Below are 17,170 nucleotides of genomic sequence, written 5' to 3' on the forward strand. Positions count from 1 at the left end.
ATAGGCGCATACCACCATATCCCATTAAAATTGGAATTCTCTCCAGGCTGGTGTGTGGGTTTGTTTGTTTTCTGTAGCTTTAGAGATTGAACCCCAGGCCTTGCCCCTGCTGGCCACACACTACTAGATTTAGCCACAGCCTCATCCTTGCACACTCCCATTAAGATGCAACCCTACCCCTGCACACTCTCTCACTAGGACACATCCCACATACTCCCAGTAAGCCACATCCCCATTTCTAAAATATGCAGTGAATACAAAACATCTATTATCCCCACTGCTGCCCCCCAGGGTTTCTTTGTATAACCCTGGCTCTCCTGGAACAAGTTCTGTAGACCAACTGGCTTCAAGCTCACAGAAATCCTTCTGCCTCTGCATCCAGAGTGCTGGGATTAAATGCATGTGCCACAGACACCCAGCAGCATGTGATAAGATTTCTCATTTAATCCTAAACATTCTTCAGTTTTCTATTCTCTGCACATTGGCCAGTTGTAGGCCTTTATATTAATTACCATGTACTGCAAATAATGATTAGGAAATGCATTAACTTGTGGATATAATGGTGTTATTAGCAATTGATTTAATACTATCTCCATTTGGCAGAATAATATTAGGGTCTATGACTTGTTTAGCCACAAATTCTTGGCCCAGCAGTGATGCCAGATACAGGTATCATCTTGTGGAGTGGGACATAAGTTCAGTTAGAAAGTGGTTGCCTACTCTCATATGTTCAAGACACTACTGCAGCAGTGCAGGTCTTGCCAGGCCAGTTTTTATTAAGAGTAGTGATTATTTTTCTCCTTCATTGGTGTGCAGCACTATGAATGCTAGCCAGTAGAGATAGAGCATCCAGTTCAGTGCCAGCCTGATATCGTCATGTTCTCGACTCCAGTATGTGATGTCTTTAATAAAGGGTCTTATCAACAGCATTGGCAATAACCTATATGTTTGGGGGCTTATGGGACTTCACTGGTTAACAACCCAAAAAGGTAACCTATTCCTAGCACTTGGCTTTTGTTAGCCTGTGGATTTACTAGAGGCATTGTTGGCACATTTTAAGTAACCCTATATAAACTGTGTGTGTGTGGGGTGCTTTTATGGTAATAGGTAGGTTTCCATATGACTTTTAAAAGGGTCTATTTGTCGTTCATTCTTCCATGCCTTATCTGTTGAGCCAAGATCTTACAGTGAACCTGGAGCTCAGCTTTTTGTGTAGGTTGATGGGGCGGTGAGCCTCTGTGAATCTCTCCATCCTGCCACATTCTGCTTTACAGAGGTGAGGATCAGAGTTCAGGTCCTCCTTCCTATGTGAGCACTTTCTACTGAAGTCATTCCCCAGCCCTGAGAGTAGTTCTCTTGAAATGAATTGTTTAAAGTTTGTTCAATAAAAGGTCTCTAAGTATAGTTTAATTTTTAAAAAAGAAATTAAATTTATCACTTGGCTTTCCTCACTTTTAAGACTCTAAAGCCTCCCACAGACTTTTTTAAGCTTTTCTTTAATGTTTGTGTATTTTGAAGATTGGATATGCTTGCTGTGGTGCTCTTGTGCAGGTCAGGACAAGTTTCCAAAGTCTGGGTATTGAACTCAGGTTGACAAGCTTGCTTGATGGCAAGCACCTTTACTGGCACACTGAGCTGTCCCTCTCACTTACTCTTTTTCAAAAGCACATAGACTTATGTATCTTCCTGTTTAGAACTTATTCTGGTATGCGTATGGATCTAACTTTTTCCCTCATTTACAAAGTTATCTAACTGTTTTAGTATCATTTATAGAGAAATTCAAATCATTCCCTGCTTTGAGTTATAGTACTTCTTTCATTGCTTATTATATATATATTAAATGTAGTTATTTATTCCCTGAGCCAGCGACTCAGTCCCTGGGTCTGTTTCTTAGTTTTAGCTATCTTTTCTCTGTGCATGAGTCTTTGTTCATGACATTGGTTGAGTGGTTGACTTTGTATGTGGGCATACATGTTTGCACATGTGAGCCATGGTATGAATGTAGAAGTTGTTGTTGAAGTTGGATCTCTCTTTCCACCATGTAGATTTTAGAGATTAAGTTTTAGGCCATCAGACTTGATGATAAGTGCCCTTACCTGATGAGCTACTTTACTGGCCCCTGGCCCCTTTAAGAGTATTTTAAGAGTAACTTTTTTTGACAAATTCAAAATATACCAGAATATGTGGTGTTACTATCTCTCTATATATTATCTTAGCATTATTTGTGCAGAGGCAAGATGATTGCCAGCCTAGGCTTACATAGCAAAACTCTGTATGTATGCCAAACTGCTGGGCATGTTGGCTCACACATTTAATCCCAGCGTTGGGGGCTGCATCTCTGTGAGTTGTACAGAGTGAGTTTCAGGACAGCCAGGCTACACAGTATCCCTGTCTCAACAAACAAACAAAACAACAACAAACCTAAACTAAAAGAACAAAAAGCCCCAACCATTGTTTAAAAGGTGTGATTGTTAAAATGATATATTTGTGAGGTGTCAGCTTGTTGGATTTTAGCTAAGTTGCTGAGCCTTTGCCGAGTTAGGCCCAGGGTTGGATCTGTAGTACTTGAAGGGAGAAGATAAAGAGTGAACTGTTATGAAAAAGGCCTTTCTAAAGGAGACTATCACCACGAAAAACCCACATGGTTTTAGCCAAATTAAGCTCATTTTTTCTATTGTGTAATTTCGAATCGTTTGTTTTAAGCATTGGCATTTCCATTGGAGCTTCTTTCCTCTATATATTTTACAAGTATAACCATTTTCTAGTTCATGCTTAATAAACTGATCCTTTATCTGGAAATCAAGTAATTATGTCAGAGCTGGATGTGATAATATACATCTATAATTGTAGTACTCAGGAGGCAAGGCTAGAGGATTGCTGAGTTCAAAGCCAGCCTGGGAAAGGTACCACCCTTCTACAAAAACTCCCTCTACAGAGAAATTGTGGATGGCAACATATTTTTGTAAAATTAGGAAGTCTTTTTTTATACACTATTTTTTACTTGTTAGAGATACTAAAGACTAAATGTTTATATTCATACTTTATGCCCATCAGTCATACTTGCAAAGGGAAAATAAGAATAATGAATCATTCCAGAGTTTACAACGTTTTTACCTTTCTTGGAGGTTGGAGGAAGAACGGAGGATACCCTGTGGTAGATGGGGGGAAGCTATATAAAGCAAGCTACATATGTGCAAGATACTGGATTTCCTGGTGGATCTGGGGAAGTGGAAAAAGCAAACTTTTTATAGCGATATTTAGATACTTTGTGCTTATTTTACAGCCTTCCATGCAACACCCAATACATACAAGAGGAAGAACACAGAAACAGCTCTGGACAACAAGCCTTGTGGACCACAGTGTTATCAGCATCTGGTGAGATTCTGTGCTTTGTTACTCCGGAGGGCTCTTGAGAACTTTGGTGGAGGTGGTAAAGCCAGCACTAACGCTGTCTGGATTCATACTTACATTGGCCATATGACAGGCAGTGTTCTTACCCTCGTTTCTTTCATTGCTGTGTCCTGCACAGTGTAGTCTATTAATCTTGTATTACTCTCTGTTTATCTGTGTTATTTTTTCAGCAACATTTCACGGTTCTTAGGATCAAAGACTCTCCACAAAGTTTATGAGAGTATGAGGTATAGATCAGCCCACTTAGGCACCAGAAACTCGGTAATCTTGTTCAGATGTTCCTAAGTCTTTCTCATGGACGTTTCCCTTCTGTGACTGTTTTAGGCCACTTAGAGTTTAAGCTGTACCATAGATCCCAAACAGGTTTTCTTTTTTTAAGTGATGGAGATTAGGAGTAAGGGATTAGGAAAATATGAGTCAGGAAAGTTGTTTTTTTACGGGTACTATCTTATTTTTTACCATTTCCCCTCTTTGAACCAAGCCACTCCTACCTAGGAACTAAGTGGGTATATATTGCCTGTTGGATTTTGGACAGAAGATTCAATGAATGGCACCTACAGAAGGTATCCTATTTTTAAGCAATTTGGTTTTTGTAGAGTGAAGTATAAAACTGTTGGCTCCTTTCAAACTTTGCTCTTCTATTTCCACTGAAAAAATAAAAAAATAAAGGAATTCCTGAGCACTGTTTTATATTCTTTATAAGGCAGAACTTTATTGGCTCATCTAAAAATGTTTCTGTGGTCTCTTACAAACCATGCTCTAACCATTGTTTTATACTTTCCGAGATTGGATTGTGGTACTTCAGAATGCAAAATGTAACCCTAACCTTGTACCTAAAAGTTCTTTCATGTCTTCCTGTGGCTTTGCATCCTTCACAGGAAAAAAATGTTGGATGTTTTAATAGTAAGACCAGAAGTGACTAAGTTATGCATGTATATGTTTTGTGTCCTTGTATTCTTTAAATAGTACCTTTAAAGAGGTACATATTATTTTAATCCTTGAAATAGGAAGTTTGATTTAACATACTTCAGTATGTCTTCTGATAGAGATTCTAAATGTATTGTATGTATATGTAGAGAAAAATATCTTTATTTTTCAAAATATATTTTCATTTACTGTGTTTAATTTAACATATTTTACAAATTCACCATGTAGAACTGTCTTGCCTGATTTTGCATCATCAAACAAAATATTGAACCTATTTTTATATTTCTGAGATCTTGAAACTATCAAAAGCAGATGAAAAATAGTTGGGTGTGTTGCTATCCTAATGACTGTGATAATGGATACTGTGTAGAGTCTTGATCAACGTGTGTTATGCAGTGTCGTCTTACTCTGTTCTGCCAAAATAAGATTTAGAACTTTACTCTGATGCCTCAATTTTTCATTTTGCAGGAGGGAGCTAAGGAGTTTGCTGCTGCCCTTACTGCTGAGCGGATAAAGACACCACCTAAACGCCCAGGGGGCCGCAGAAGAGGAAGACTTCCAAATAACAGCAGCAGACCCAGCACCCCCACAATCAGTGTGCTGGAGTCAAAGGATACAGACAGTGACAGAGAAGCGGGGACTGAAACCGGGGGAGAGAACAATGATAAAGAAGAAGAAGAGAAAAAGGATGAGACTTCCAGCTCCTCTGGTAAGACACATCTGACAACTGGGTTTTCATTGTGTTACTATTGCTTTGTAAATTTGACTTTCTGAGAATTAAGATTATCTAATGAGTATAGGTAGAGAACGCTGGAGTTACAGGCAGGCATGAGCTACCTGACATGGGTGCTGGGAACCAAACTCAGATCCTCTGCATGAGCAGTGTGCTCAAGTCTTCTTTCCAGCGCTCTGCCCTCGCTCCCCTTTGTGGCTGTGATTGGAGAGTTCTCTCAGTAAGGCATAGCTGAATTGTTTGTGCTGACTCCCACGTGCACCACCTGTCGTTCTTGTCTGTCTGGGTTGCTGGAAGCTCTGATCCAATTGTTCTTGCCGTATGTACCATTTTCCTTTGTTCATCTTTCTTTGATGGACAGTTCTATTTTAATCTTAAAGACCAATGAGTAGATTTGGGTAGAAAACTAGTACTACTGCTAAGTTTATATTTTATTGGTTGAATTTTGGTTTTTTCAATTCTAAAAATACCTTAAACAATAATAGACTCTACTTGTGTGTATTTGAGAAGTCTGTGCTAAAGGAGAAGAACTTCTGGGTTCTTTGGTAAGTGTGATAGGATCTTTGTGATGTTGTTTTTAACCTTACTAATTCTAAAATACGATTTAGTGCCTTCTGCTTTTTCTTAGCACACCCTGAATTTTACTTGTTCATACTGTTCAGTTACCTTTGTGTTTGTGTCTGTATACACATGTATGCCATGGTGTACATGGTGAATTCAGAGAATGACATCCTAGGTATGGGTTCTTACTGTTAATCTTCCTTGAGACAGACCTTTTGGTGGTTTTTCCATTGCACATATACTAGGCTAGTTGTTCTGTGATCTTCTAGAGAATCTCCTGTCTCTATCTCTGGAATAACATGTGTGTGCTATGTGTCTTATTTTTATGTGGTTGAGAAAACTTGAACTCTGGTCCTCATGCTTGCATGAGAAGAGCTTTGACCTGTTGAACCATTTCCCCAGTCCCTTGGTCACTTCTTGACTAGTGTTAACATTTGATTTTCTAGAAGCAAATTCTCGGTGTCAAACACCAATAAAGATGAAGCCAAATATTGAACCTCCTGAGAACGTAGAGTGGAGTGGTGCTGAAGCCTCCATGTTTAGAGTCCTCATTGGTACTTACTACGATAACTTTTGTGCCATTGCTAGGCTAATTGGGACCAAAACATGTAGACAGGTAAGCATATGTATTCAGAGATCTAAACACGGGATAACATGTGCTCATTGTCCAGACAGAGTCTTGATTTCTGTTCATCTTCTGAAAAGAATTAATTTCCTTCCCTCCCTTGGGAAAATTAAATCAGTGTTATTCTTTAGCTATGTTTCAGAATTTCCCTAGTTTAGAATTCAGTTTTGTACATGTACATAGAATTGAAATTTGGCCAGACTTTAAATCTAGCTTCATTCCCAATGTGATGGAACAATCTTACCCCTATTTTTCTGGTATGCAAAAGCACCCAATGGTTCCCTTAAAAACCAGTGTCCTTACTACTGTGCTTCTCATGTAGGTGTATGAGTTTAGAGTCAAAGAGTCCAGTATCATAGCACCTGTTCCCACCGAGGATGTGGACACTCCTCCGAGAAAGAAGAAAAGAAAACATCGGTAAGTCTGCTGAGGAGCCCTTAGAGAAGCAGTGAGGTGGGGCTTTCCCAAGAGCAGCAGTTCATTTTCAAGGTTCTAACCAGCTGTCATAGATGATGGTTGCTGTTAGTTTTTATATACAGCCTCTTCAGTATAGTTGGCATATCAAGTCATAAAATTTTTGTTCTACCACATTGGATTTTGGTTGAGAAAAACATATTGCAATACAGCTACATAAATAGTTCCTTTAGCCATTTGGTGTGGAATGTTCTAAGATGTGTTTCTGCTGTGTTCCTGGACCATTGTTTAGAAGTGTCTTCTAGTCTAGGAGCCTGGATTTTCTAAGTGTGTGCCCTTTACATTCTGATATTTAAAGTGAGCATCCTCCAAGTCTGGCTAATGCCTCTCACAAAGGCTTATAGTGATGCACAGGATGGTTTTTGTAAATGTAAGGCCAGGGACACCATGATTGGACCCTGCTGCCTCAACCTTTAAAATGAGAAGTGTAGTTGAGTGGGTAAGGATGCAGTTAGATTATGCTCCAAAAATTTTGTATAGGCTCATTGAATGTGTTGCAATACTTTTTAAATAGTGGAAAACTTAGTCTTTACTAGATGTTTCTGAGTTTTTGGTTGAACTAACTGGGTAGTTAGTGATGCTGAAAATTATAGGAAGTATTGGTATCTATCATTCAGACAGGACTAAATCGGTAGGTATGCACAAGGCCTTTATAGTCTTAAACAGGCAATGTGGACACGAACTTTCTTGCCTGGCTTCCGAGTGAGCAGGTTCCTGAGTTACTCTGAACTGACAAGCCAACAGAGGCTTGGGAAATTAAATTAGTCTTGGCTTTTCAGCACTGTTAAAGTAAGGGCACAGCCAGGCCCACTTAAACACGACTCAGATTTGTAGCCAGTTGTGCCTTACACAGAACTTTTTCTATTTTTTGCAGGTTGTGGGCTGCACACTGCAGAAAGATCCAACTGAAAAAGGGTCAGCATCCTCCCTTTTAACCTCATTATCAGCCCCAAATGTCTTTTGTCCTCATTTGTTTTAGGATGAAGTTTTGGTTATTCTGATTTAATTGACTTTTGCTTAGTAAATCAGTTTAAATGAACTGTGTCTGTTGATCTGCAGTTACTGCTGCTTAGAGAGTCAAGTGAACTGGATGGAGTGAGTCAGCGAGAAGCAGTACTTTGGAAGTGGGGCTGAAATGTGACACCAAGTGTTTAAGCACTTGGGGGTGGGAGGTGATTTTTTTTCTCCACAGGAGTGTTGTGTACTTCAGTAAAGGCAGCCAGTCAAGGATGTTCCAGAGGTAGTGGGGAAGAATGTCTTGTTAATTGTGATGATCATTTCCCATCTCCCTGGATTCATTGGCTGCGTGCTGTTATCTTTACTCAGACGGCTCCTCTAACCATGTTTACAACTATCAACCCTGTGACCATCCACGGCAGCCTTGTGACAGTTCGTGCCCTTGTGTGATAGCACAAAATTTTTGTGAAAAGTTTTGTCAATGTAGTTCAGAGTGTAAGTATTTGTCGCTTTGGTGCAATTGCATGAGAACTGAACAGGCCTTTGGTCAGCAGCTGAAAATGGTGATTTAAGTCAGTACATAAGGACTGGGAGTGCTTTTTTTATTGCTTGCTTTAGGAAAGCTGCTTACTTTACAAGTATTTATTGAGCCCTGTACTGTGCTAATGTCTAGTCAGCCTCTTGGGTAATGTGACTGTTTGTGCTCATGCACAAGTTAGGCAGAGTTGTAGTAATGGATTGGATTTTTCTGTTTTTCTCTTTGGTCATTTGAATTATAGTAAAGAGGTTTAGACTGTAAGGAGAATCTAGAAGTAGCTACCCATTCCTTTTGTGGGTATCAGAAGTAATGAGAGTTAAGAGGGTTTTGGTTTTCAGAATGAAGGGAAGTTGGTAAGGGTGCATAGGTTTTCACAATCACTCAAAAAAAGCTGTACACAGAGTGTGGATACCAAAGAATGGATTGCCTTATTACAGTGGTTCTCAACCTTCCTAATGCTGCGGCCCTTTAATAAAGTTCAGGTTGTGGTGAACCCCCCAACCATAAAATTATTTTTGTTGCTATTCCATAATTTTTTACTGTCATGAGTCATAATGTATATGTGTTTTGGAGAGAGGTTTGCAAAAGGGGTCAAGATCCACAGGTTGAGAACCACAGGTTTACAGGAGTGGTATAGGCTCATGGATACCATTCAGTCCAAGACCTCCCCTTTACCTGTTTAATTAACTGTAGGACTTTTAAATTCATATGCCATTTAACAAATATGAAGTGGACAGCAAAAACCAGCAGTGATCTTTTCAGTCCTATCGCTTACTGTTTGTGGTTCCCTATTTCCTTATTGTTACATGGAATAGAAGGGAAGGCTATAAGAGTGTGAGTGACTCATGTGCCCAGCAAGACAGTGACTACCTTCCTGGAAAGGATTGTGCATGATGATGATTATTGCATATGGTGGTGATTATGATGAAATTTATCCCTAAAGGTCAAAACCGCTTTCCTGGATGCCGGTGCAAAGCACAATGCAACACCAAGCAGTGTCCATGCTACCTGGCTGTCCGAGAGTGTGACCCTGACCTCTGTCTCACGTGTGGAGCTGCTGATCATTGGGACAGTAAAAATGTGTCCTGCAAGAACTGTAGTATTCAGCGGGGCTCTAAAAAGGTGAGTAACAGTTATGTCTGGTTGTTGGTTTTGTAACAGTGTCTTGTGTAAGTTCTGCTGTTCTCAAACTTACTATGTAGCTAAAAATGAATTTGAATTTCTGATCTTCCTGCTTCTATCTCTGTACTGGATTACAGGTATATGCTACCATGCCTGATTTTATGTGGTGCTGTGGATTAAATCCAGGGCTTTGTGCATGCTAGGTGAGCACTCCACCAGCAACTAGACTAGAAGATGGCTGCTTACTTGACAGTCTCAAAGATTCTATCTGAATAAGAAATAAAAGTAACTCTTCAAGGTGCATTGGCCATGTATTGTCCGGATATTGCAGTTGTGTGTGTCTCATATTTAACGTCTGATCACTTACTATTCTTAAAGACTTATTTTTGGCTAGACTCAGAAGTTAAAGCTCTAAGTGAAGATAGTCTACCTCTTCTTTCTGTTCTGACATTTTTCTTTGGCTTCTTTCATTCTCTTGGCCAAAACTTCAGCATGTTCTGTAGACTTCTCTTTATTTTTCTTAGTGTGCTATCTCAGAGCTGTATATTGGTGTTAGTTTTGCATGACACATGGAGTGTTCAGACCACATAATCCTTCTACTGAACACTCAGGAGCATCAATAGCTACTTCTGTGGTCATGAACTTCTGGGATGTAGGTTTGTATTCATCATCTCCTCCAGTGAGTTTCTGAAAGCTGTGGCTGGAGAGCTATTCAGCTTCATCTTGAAACACTGACCACCACCTAGGAGGTGCCACAAAAAGAGCTAATGTAATCTTAAATTTTATACAAAATAAATGCCTTATTGGGTGGAAAGATAGACCCAGGGTTCTGAGAAGTAGTCATTAATGTTGTCAGATTTGAAATAGTAATTATTTTCTATTTTAATACCTGACTCAATTATTTTAGTTTTCACAAAGAAGTCATATCTCCTCAACAGGAACAGATGCTGATTTGTACATTCTGATACTCTGATACAAATGTGCATTCTCATGTTTTTTTTTTTAAAGGATATTTTCTGTGCCCAGTAAGAGATGAAATTTCCTCCAGCAAAGTTCTGTAGTCTTTGTTCTTAGTCTTTAGCTACCTTAAAAACAGGTGTGCTGTGCACACCTGCAGTACCAGCACTCTGGAGACTGAGGTAGGAGCACATATGTGAACTGTATCACAAGACTGTATCAAGGCACTACAAACCTCAAAGCCTTAAAATGAACCACCCAGCAGTTATATATTTGAAGCCTGAGAATTGCATATAGGTGATTTTAATAAATGTAGCAGCCAGTGAGTAATCACTAAGCAAAAGAAACTCAAAGAGTCAGTATTTCTAACTAATCCTTTCAGTAACAATAGCTGATATTATTATCTATCTGACATGTAAGTACTGTTTGAATGCACACTGCATATCACCAGTAAGGAAACCCAGATTCACATGACTAATGGGATGGTCCAGTGGGTAAAACCCAGTACTCACATGGTATAAGTAGAGAGCCAGCCTCCTAAGGTGCCCTTCATACTTGCACCATAGCATGCCATGAACCTAAAAAATAAAATAAAATTGCAAGTAATGTAGCAAGAAACACAATCTGGGGTCTTGCTTTCCCTGCCCTCCCTACACTACCACTTCTGCTCCGTGTGGTGTAGGCCTGTCTCATGAGCCATCACACGGTTGATGCACTCTGTTTTTATTTTATGAGTGTTTTGCCTGCATGTAAATGTCTTGTACCCACACAGTTTAAAAGAGAGTATTAAATCCCCTGGAACTAGAGTTAGAGGTGATTGTGAGGCACTGTATAGTAACTTAACCCAGGTTTTTTTGGGACATCTCTCTAGCCTCATCATCCTACTCTTCAGGACACTCTTTGAAATCTGCTGTAAGTGGAACTTTGAGCTTCTCTTGGCTTTTTTTCTTCCTTGGGTCTTTGAATCAACACTGTTCATGGAAGATCTGATCTAGATTAGCCAAGCACAGTGAATGTTCTCAAATCATTTTTGTTTCGGTGGCTGCGTATTCATTTAGGTCACTAGACCCTAATGTTGTTTCACCTTCCTTTGGCACACGTTTACTGGACTTAACATCTCTTGTCTATGTCCTGATGCAATATTTGCCACAGTAGGATCTATATTCCCTTCCTTCAGCTTGTTTGGAGTGCGCAGGAATGTTGACATGTCTTCTCTGTGACATTTTTTAGCTCTCAGAAATAGAACACTGTACATACAGTTCTTACCACTCGAGTCCATTTGCTTGTTCCCACAATTTAGCTAAGTTTCTGATCAGGAAGGTGATTGGGAAGTTCACCTAACAAGAGTGACTCAGAAAAGACCGGGTGATCTAGGAATCCTTTAAAGGTCACACGCTTCTGAGTGAAGCATGATAAAGAGCCATGAAGAAAAGTTACTATGTGTCCAAACGGTGGCAGCACACACCTTCAATCCTAGTACTCAGGAGACAGATCCAGTCCAGTTTGGTCTGCACAATGAGTTCAAGAAAGGCAGAATACACAGAGAGACTGTCATGAAAGACAAACAAAACAAAAAGCAGAAATATAAATAAAAGCTATATTTAGTGTTAACCATCTTGGCCTTCTGTGGGATTGATGATCATCAATCCTACCCTTCATTAAAAAGGTTTTTTTTTTTTTTTTTTTTTTTGTGGTATGAGGAATTTCTAGAGGGAAGCTGTAGAGGAAATGGCAGGGTATTCAGAGGAATAAATACCAGTGAAGAACCAGAATGTGCTAAGGGCTTGAGAAAACAGAAAGGTCGAGAGGAGAGTGGTTGGTGTGCTCACCTTCAATTTGTTTCATTAATCAGGTATGGTGGGAGAACCATGTTCAAGGGCATAATGATATGGCCACATAGTGACATGTCTTAAAACCAAGAGATGGTAACAATGGGTTTGTTTGTGTGTGTTTGCTTGCTGTGCAAACATGACATTCCTGTGACCAGCATCCCCATTAAGAACCAGATATGGCATGTACTAATGGCCCCAGTGCTGGAGGTCTAGCTGTTGGGCAGACTTGTGGGCCTGGCGCTTCACTGCCAGCCCGTCTCACTGAAATGAAACAATTCCAGATTCAACAAAGGTGACTTTGTCTCCAAAGAAGTGCTGAACAATAGATACGATACTTTAAGGTGCTCACTGACATGCACATGTACACACATATGCAAGCATATCATATGCCTACACATGTATACACTATATATACACATACAAAAGTGAAATTCTGCGTTTCTTAGTTTTGCTACAGTGACAGAATGCCTGAGAAACACAATGTAAAGAAGGCAAGACTTTGGCTGTTGGTTTCAGCACATGGTCACTTGCTTCTCTTGTTCCTGGCCTGTGCATAATGAGGCACAGCTCATGGTAGGAGAACATGAATTCCAGGACTGGACCGAGCAGAAGTGAGAGAGGCAGATCCACACGCCTCCCTTAATGTAGAACCCATGAACCCGGATGGAGAGCCTTGTTTGTCTTTCCTATAAGAGGATATTTATCCTGAATTTTACTTAGAAGTATTACTTTAATAGTTTTTCCAGACACAGTCAGCAACTTTTATACCTATTAAATCCACTTGGGAGTTGAGTAATTCCCCTCAAACAGTCTGGGTTTAACTCTGCTGACTTGTTTGCACCCTGCAGAATGCTAGCCTCAGTGTGTCCATGCTGTCAGTTCTAATGTGTTTGTGTTTACTCTCTAGCACTTACTGCTGGCACCGTCTGATGTCGCAGGCTGGGGCATCTTTATCAAAGATCCTGTACAGAAAAATGAATTCATCTCAGAATACTGTGGAGAGGTAAGACACGCTTGTTTGTAGTAGCAGTTTTGAATAGGTTTCATTGAACAAGGGCAAGTTTATAATGGATTTATTTGTATTTGGACTTACTTGTATTTGAAATTTGGTTTACATAGCAACTAGATTGTCTTATTTCTAGTCATATTTGGCTTTTATTATCTGGAGCACAGGAGTTCAGGAATAAGAGTTTTGCTGTGTATATTTGGTCCTACTTACTTGGCTGGCGAACTGATGGGGACCCTTAAACAATAGCTTTATTAGCTTGGCCTTTTTAGTTGTAGGGTTAGGAAAAAAGCTAAAACACGGCCTTAAAAAGTCACAATTTGCATTTTTTACTCAGTAGAAAGACAATGGTGTTGTCATTTTCTTAGGCATATTGCTTAGGACACAGAAATCTCTCTGCTGCTTCATTGATGACCTGGGTTTAATCCTGGGACACCCATGCTGGAAGGACAGTAATGACTCCCTCCTACAAGGTGTCCTTTGGCCTACACACATACTGGGGAGTGACTGCACAGGTGCTTTCCTCCGTCCATTCTTTGCTGTGTACATGTTAAATAGAGAAGAAAATTTAGCTACTCCTTGATACCTTCAAGAGTGACCAAAATTCTCTTAATTGGCTCTTTTGTGTTCTAACAGTCTCCACCACTTACTCCAGTACAATCTCTTCCTGTGTCTTCCTTGTAGATCATTTCTCAGGATGAAGCGGACAGAAGAGGAAAAGTGTATGACAAATACATGTGCAGCTTTCTGTTCAACTTGAACAATGGTATGTTCTGAGCTGGAAGGCAAGGCTTTCAAATTAGAGGTCAGCAAGATTCCAGGACCGAGGGTATCTATCTGCAGGAACAGCTCCTGGTATCTTTTATCATAGGCTATGCTGTCACTGGTAAGGAGAGGGGAAGTCCCTAATGAGCAGAGAGGCTGTGTGTAGGAAACAATCTAGAGTCCCAGCCACTTCCAGATGAACCTACGTCATGCTCTGGCTGTGAGGGGATGTTGTCTTTTTGCTGTGGCTTGTCTCATGTGGTTACATACAGTACATCTCTTCACTGTCTGACCTGAGAAGGTGAGCAGCATTTTGAAAGCAACTTGTGGCCTGAGGATGTTGCCCATATCATGTGAGAAGGGCAGCTGCTACAGCCTGTGTCTGTGGAGGGACCTGTGAAAATTAGTATCCAGACAAACTTGCAGTTGGACCATATAGAACATTTTTTTAAAATGAAAATGTTCCATGGAAATATTTTAATCTTAAATGTCAATAAGCCCACTTCTTGATGGTTTTTAAGCTATGTTTTGCTAAGTCACTGGATTGTCTGTTTTTTTCTCTTTAGATTTTGTGGTGGATGCAACCCGCAAGGGCAACAAAATTCGTTTTGCTAATCATTCAGTAAATCCAAACTGCTATGCAAAAGGTAAGCTTTTAAGTTAGAATTGACAGACTGATGTCACTTTTTCCAGCCAAGTGACAGCAAACTTGAGTGCCTCTGGAGTACTTGTTACATGAAAGTTACCTCTTCCCATCTTCCTGCTCACTAGCCCCAATGTTTCTTTTTGCAGTTATGATGGTTAATGGTGACCACAGGATAGGCATCTTTGCTAAGAGAGCTATCCAGACTGGTGAAGAGTTGTTTTTTGATTACAGGTTGGTAAAATACACTTTTAGTACTATCTAGGGCATTCCCTTCTTATGTTATGGGGATGGGGGTCAAAGGCTGTTTTTAAGTTCTTTGACAGAGCTGCCATCATTAGAGGTGGCATTCTTTTAACTGACCACTCACTATTTACTGTGGTCACCCGTAGATAGTTGTATAGTTCTCATGTATTAATTATACAATGTTTATTTGAAAAAAAACAAAACTTAAGCAGAAAGCTGCATTTAGCACCCTGCTATTGATATAGCTGACTGTGACCCCTGGGACTTAATCTATGCCTCATGGCTCACATTATACATCTGTATTCTATAGCACCTTCTCATTGGTTGGTGCAGCACGTATATCTTTTTTTTTAACTGTGGTCATTGGATTCTTTCTGAGGAAGCTACTCATAACCATTGGCAGGATCAGGCTGGCAGTATGAATTTATTCCATAGAGCCATAGTCATTTAAAGGTAATCCGGTAAAGAGAACTGGTTAAAGAATTCTTGTGGTTGAATATCTATTCCACCCAGATACTTAAGTTGTTGAAATGTGGGGCCTATGTATAACCAGTTTTAGCTGCGTAGCTGGAGAGAACCAACTGAAACTTAATGGAACTGGAGTAGGGTCCTTATGGGGAAGTCCCTGCAAGTGGCTTTTATCTGCTTACTCTAAATGGGACAGGGTTAGAAGCAAAGCTGACCAGTTTTTCTAGTAATGGGACCCTCAAGAACTTGCCTTGGCACCTACTTTCTGAATCAGCACTGTCAATGGGGGCTTGCTCTTCGGCATCAGCCACTCTTTACAAATCATGGTTTTGCTTTCTTAACATTAGACCCAGACATCACAGTGTAGAGTTGCTTTTCAGAGCAGAGTGCTACAGGGTCACACAGAGGGTTGAGCATGTGTGGGGAATGCTTCTAGCCCAGGCAACTCATAACTAGCATGTGACCAGTGCTAGATGCATGCCTCCCCTTAATGTATGCAACTGTTCAAAGTGGGTCGGTGGTGTGTTAGAGATATAATTTGCTGTATCAGCAGGCTTGGTTTTCCTGATGTTGGACAGGTATTCATTTCTTGTTCATGTTGTTTCAGATACAGCCAGGCTGATGCCCTGAAGTATGTGGGCATTGAACGAGAAATGGAAATCCCTTGACATCTACTACCTCTTCCCCCCCTCTGAAACAGCTGCCTTAGCTTCAGGAACCTTGAGTACTGTGGGCAATTTAGAAAAATGAAATGCAGTTTGAAATTCTGAATTTGCAAAGTACTGTAACAGTAATTTATAGTAATGAGTTTTAAAATCAAGTTTTTATTGCCTTCTCACCAGCTGCAAAGTGTTTTTGTACCAGTGAATTTTTGCAATAATGCAGTATGGTACATTTTTCAAATTTGAATAAAGAATACTTGAACTTGTTGTTGAGTCACTTGTCATAGAACATCACCAACTGATTCTAGAAAGATTATATCCAGTGGGAAAACACAACTTAGCTTTGGTTCTCCAGTTGTCTATGAATATTGTGTTTGCCTATATTCAGTTAGTCTTTAGAAGACATGCGTGAACAACACTGGCACAGGTTCTGGGCATTCAGCAAGGAAGGTCAGTAATGGGAAGATGATGGGCTACATTCCTGCCAGCTTTTACCCTGGGGAAAGCCGTTGGGACCTTCCAATCTGCTGTCCATATTATTTCTAAGAACCTACATAGCTTAAGATTCTGTAGTTTAGACAGGGTTACAGATGCTGGTAGGCAGACAAATGTGGTTATCCCAGTACTTGGAGTGGGAGACCCAGACCCAGCCTGGGATGTCTAGTGAGACCTTTCAGAAAAACAGAAAACATAGGCTATTTAGAGGAGTCCGTTTTCTCCATCCACAATATAAGGTCTCTGGGTTCAAAACAGGTTATCAGACATGACAGCAAGTGCCTTCACCCACTAAATCCTCTCACTTGGCTCCATTTGATAAGCTTTAATTCTAGTTAAATCCAGTCAACTTAAAGCCCATATATAGTGGAGGATGGCACAAAGCCTAATACACAGGTAAACTTCCTCTTCCAGACTGAGAAAATCATGCCATTGCTTGCCAAATTCAAGGTATTTTTTAGCTTGTATTAAAAAGTATTTACCTAGAAGCCCTTTGTTTTTCAGAATTGAAAATCACTTTACCTCTCCCTTACTCACTAAAAGTTCTGATTTAGATTTCTGCCTATGTGGGCAGTGTTTGGCCATTGCTGTGGATACTAACAAATTAGTGATTAAAGTTTGTTGACAGGTCATCAGAATAGTCTGGTTGTGAACATTTTGAAAGAATTTAACCGTTCTGTTAATTCTGACTAGAATATTTTACATTTTACACTCCACCCTTTGTTATAAATGATTCTAGTATGAGCCA

The 17,170-nt window shown here is 40.0% G+C and overlaps 1 protein-coding gene across 2 annotated transcripts in view; it reads left to right on the forward strand.

Moving 5' to 3' along the window:
- Positions 1–16,098, forward strand: part of EZH2 (enhancer of zeste 2 polycomb repressive complex 2 subunit) — a 55,837-nt gene extending 39,739 nt beyond the window's left edge. For both annotated transcript variants that reach the window (XM_080931999.1, XM_080932000.1), the window contains 12 exons: positions 3,284–3,375; positions 4,807–5,047; positions 6,079–6,248; positions 6,580–6,674; positions 7,606–7,646; positions 8,058–8,183; positions 9,170–9,348; positions 13,045–13,140; positions 13,828–13,909; positions 14,475–14,555; positions 14,701–14,785; positions 15,873–16,098. In XM_080931999.1, the coding sequence (XP_080788125.1) occupies positions 3,284–3,375; positions 4,807–5,047; positions 6,079–6,248; positions 6,580–6,674; positions 7,606–7,646; positions 8,058–8,183; positions 9,170–9,348; positions 13,045–13,140; positions 13,828–13,909; positions 14,475–14,555; positions 14,701–14,785; positions 15,873–15,933 (1,349 nt within the window). In that variant the 3' untranslated portion in view covers positions 15,934–16,098. The remainder of the gene's footprint in view (positions 1–3,283; positions 3,376–4,806; positions 5,048–6,078; positions 6,249–6,579; positions 6,675–7,605; positions 7,647–8,057; positions 8,184–9,169; positions 9,349–13,044; positions 13,141–13,827; positions 13,910–14,474; positions 14,556–14,700; positions 14,786–15,872) is intronic.
- Positions 16,099–17,170: the final 1,072 nt, after the last annotated feature.

This window comes from Micromys minutus (assembly GCF_963924665.1).
Source record: "Micromys minutus genome assembly, chromosome: 18".
NCBI classification, from domain to species: Eukaryota; Metazoa; Chordata; class Mammalia; order Rodentia; family Muridae; genus Micromys; species Micromys minutus.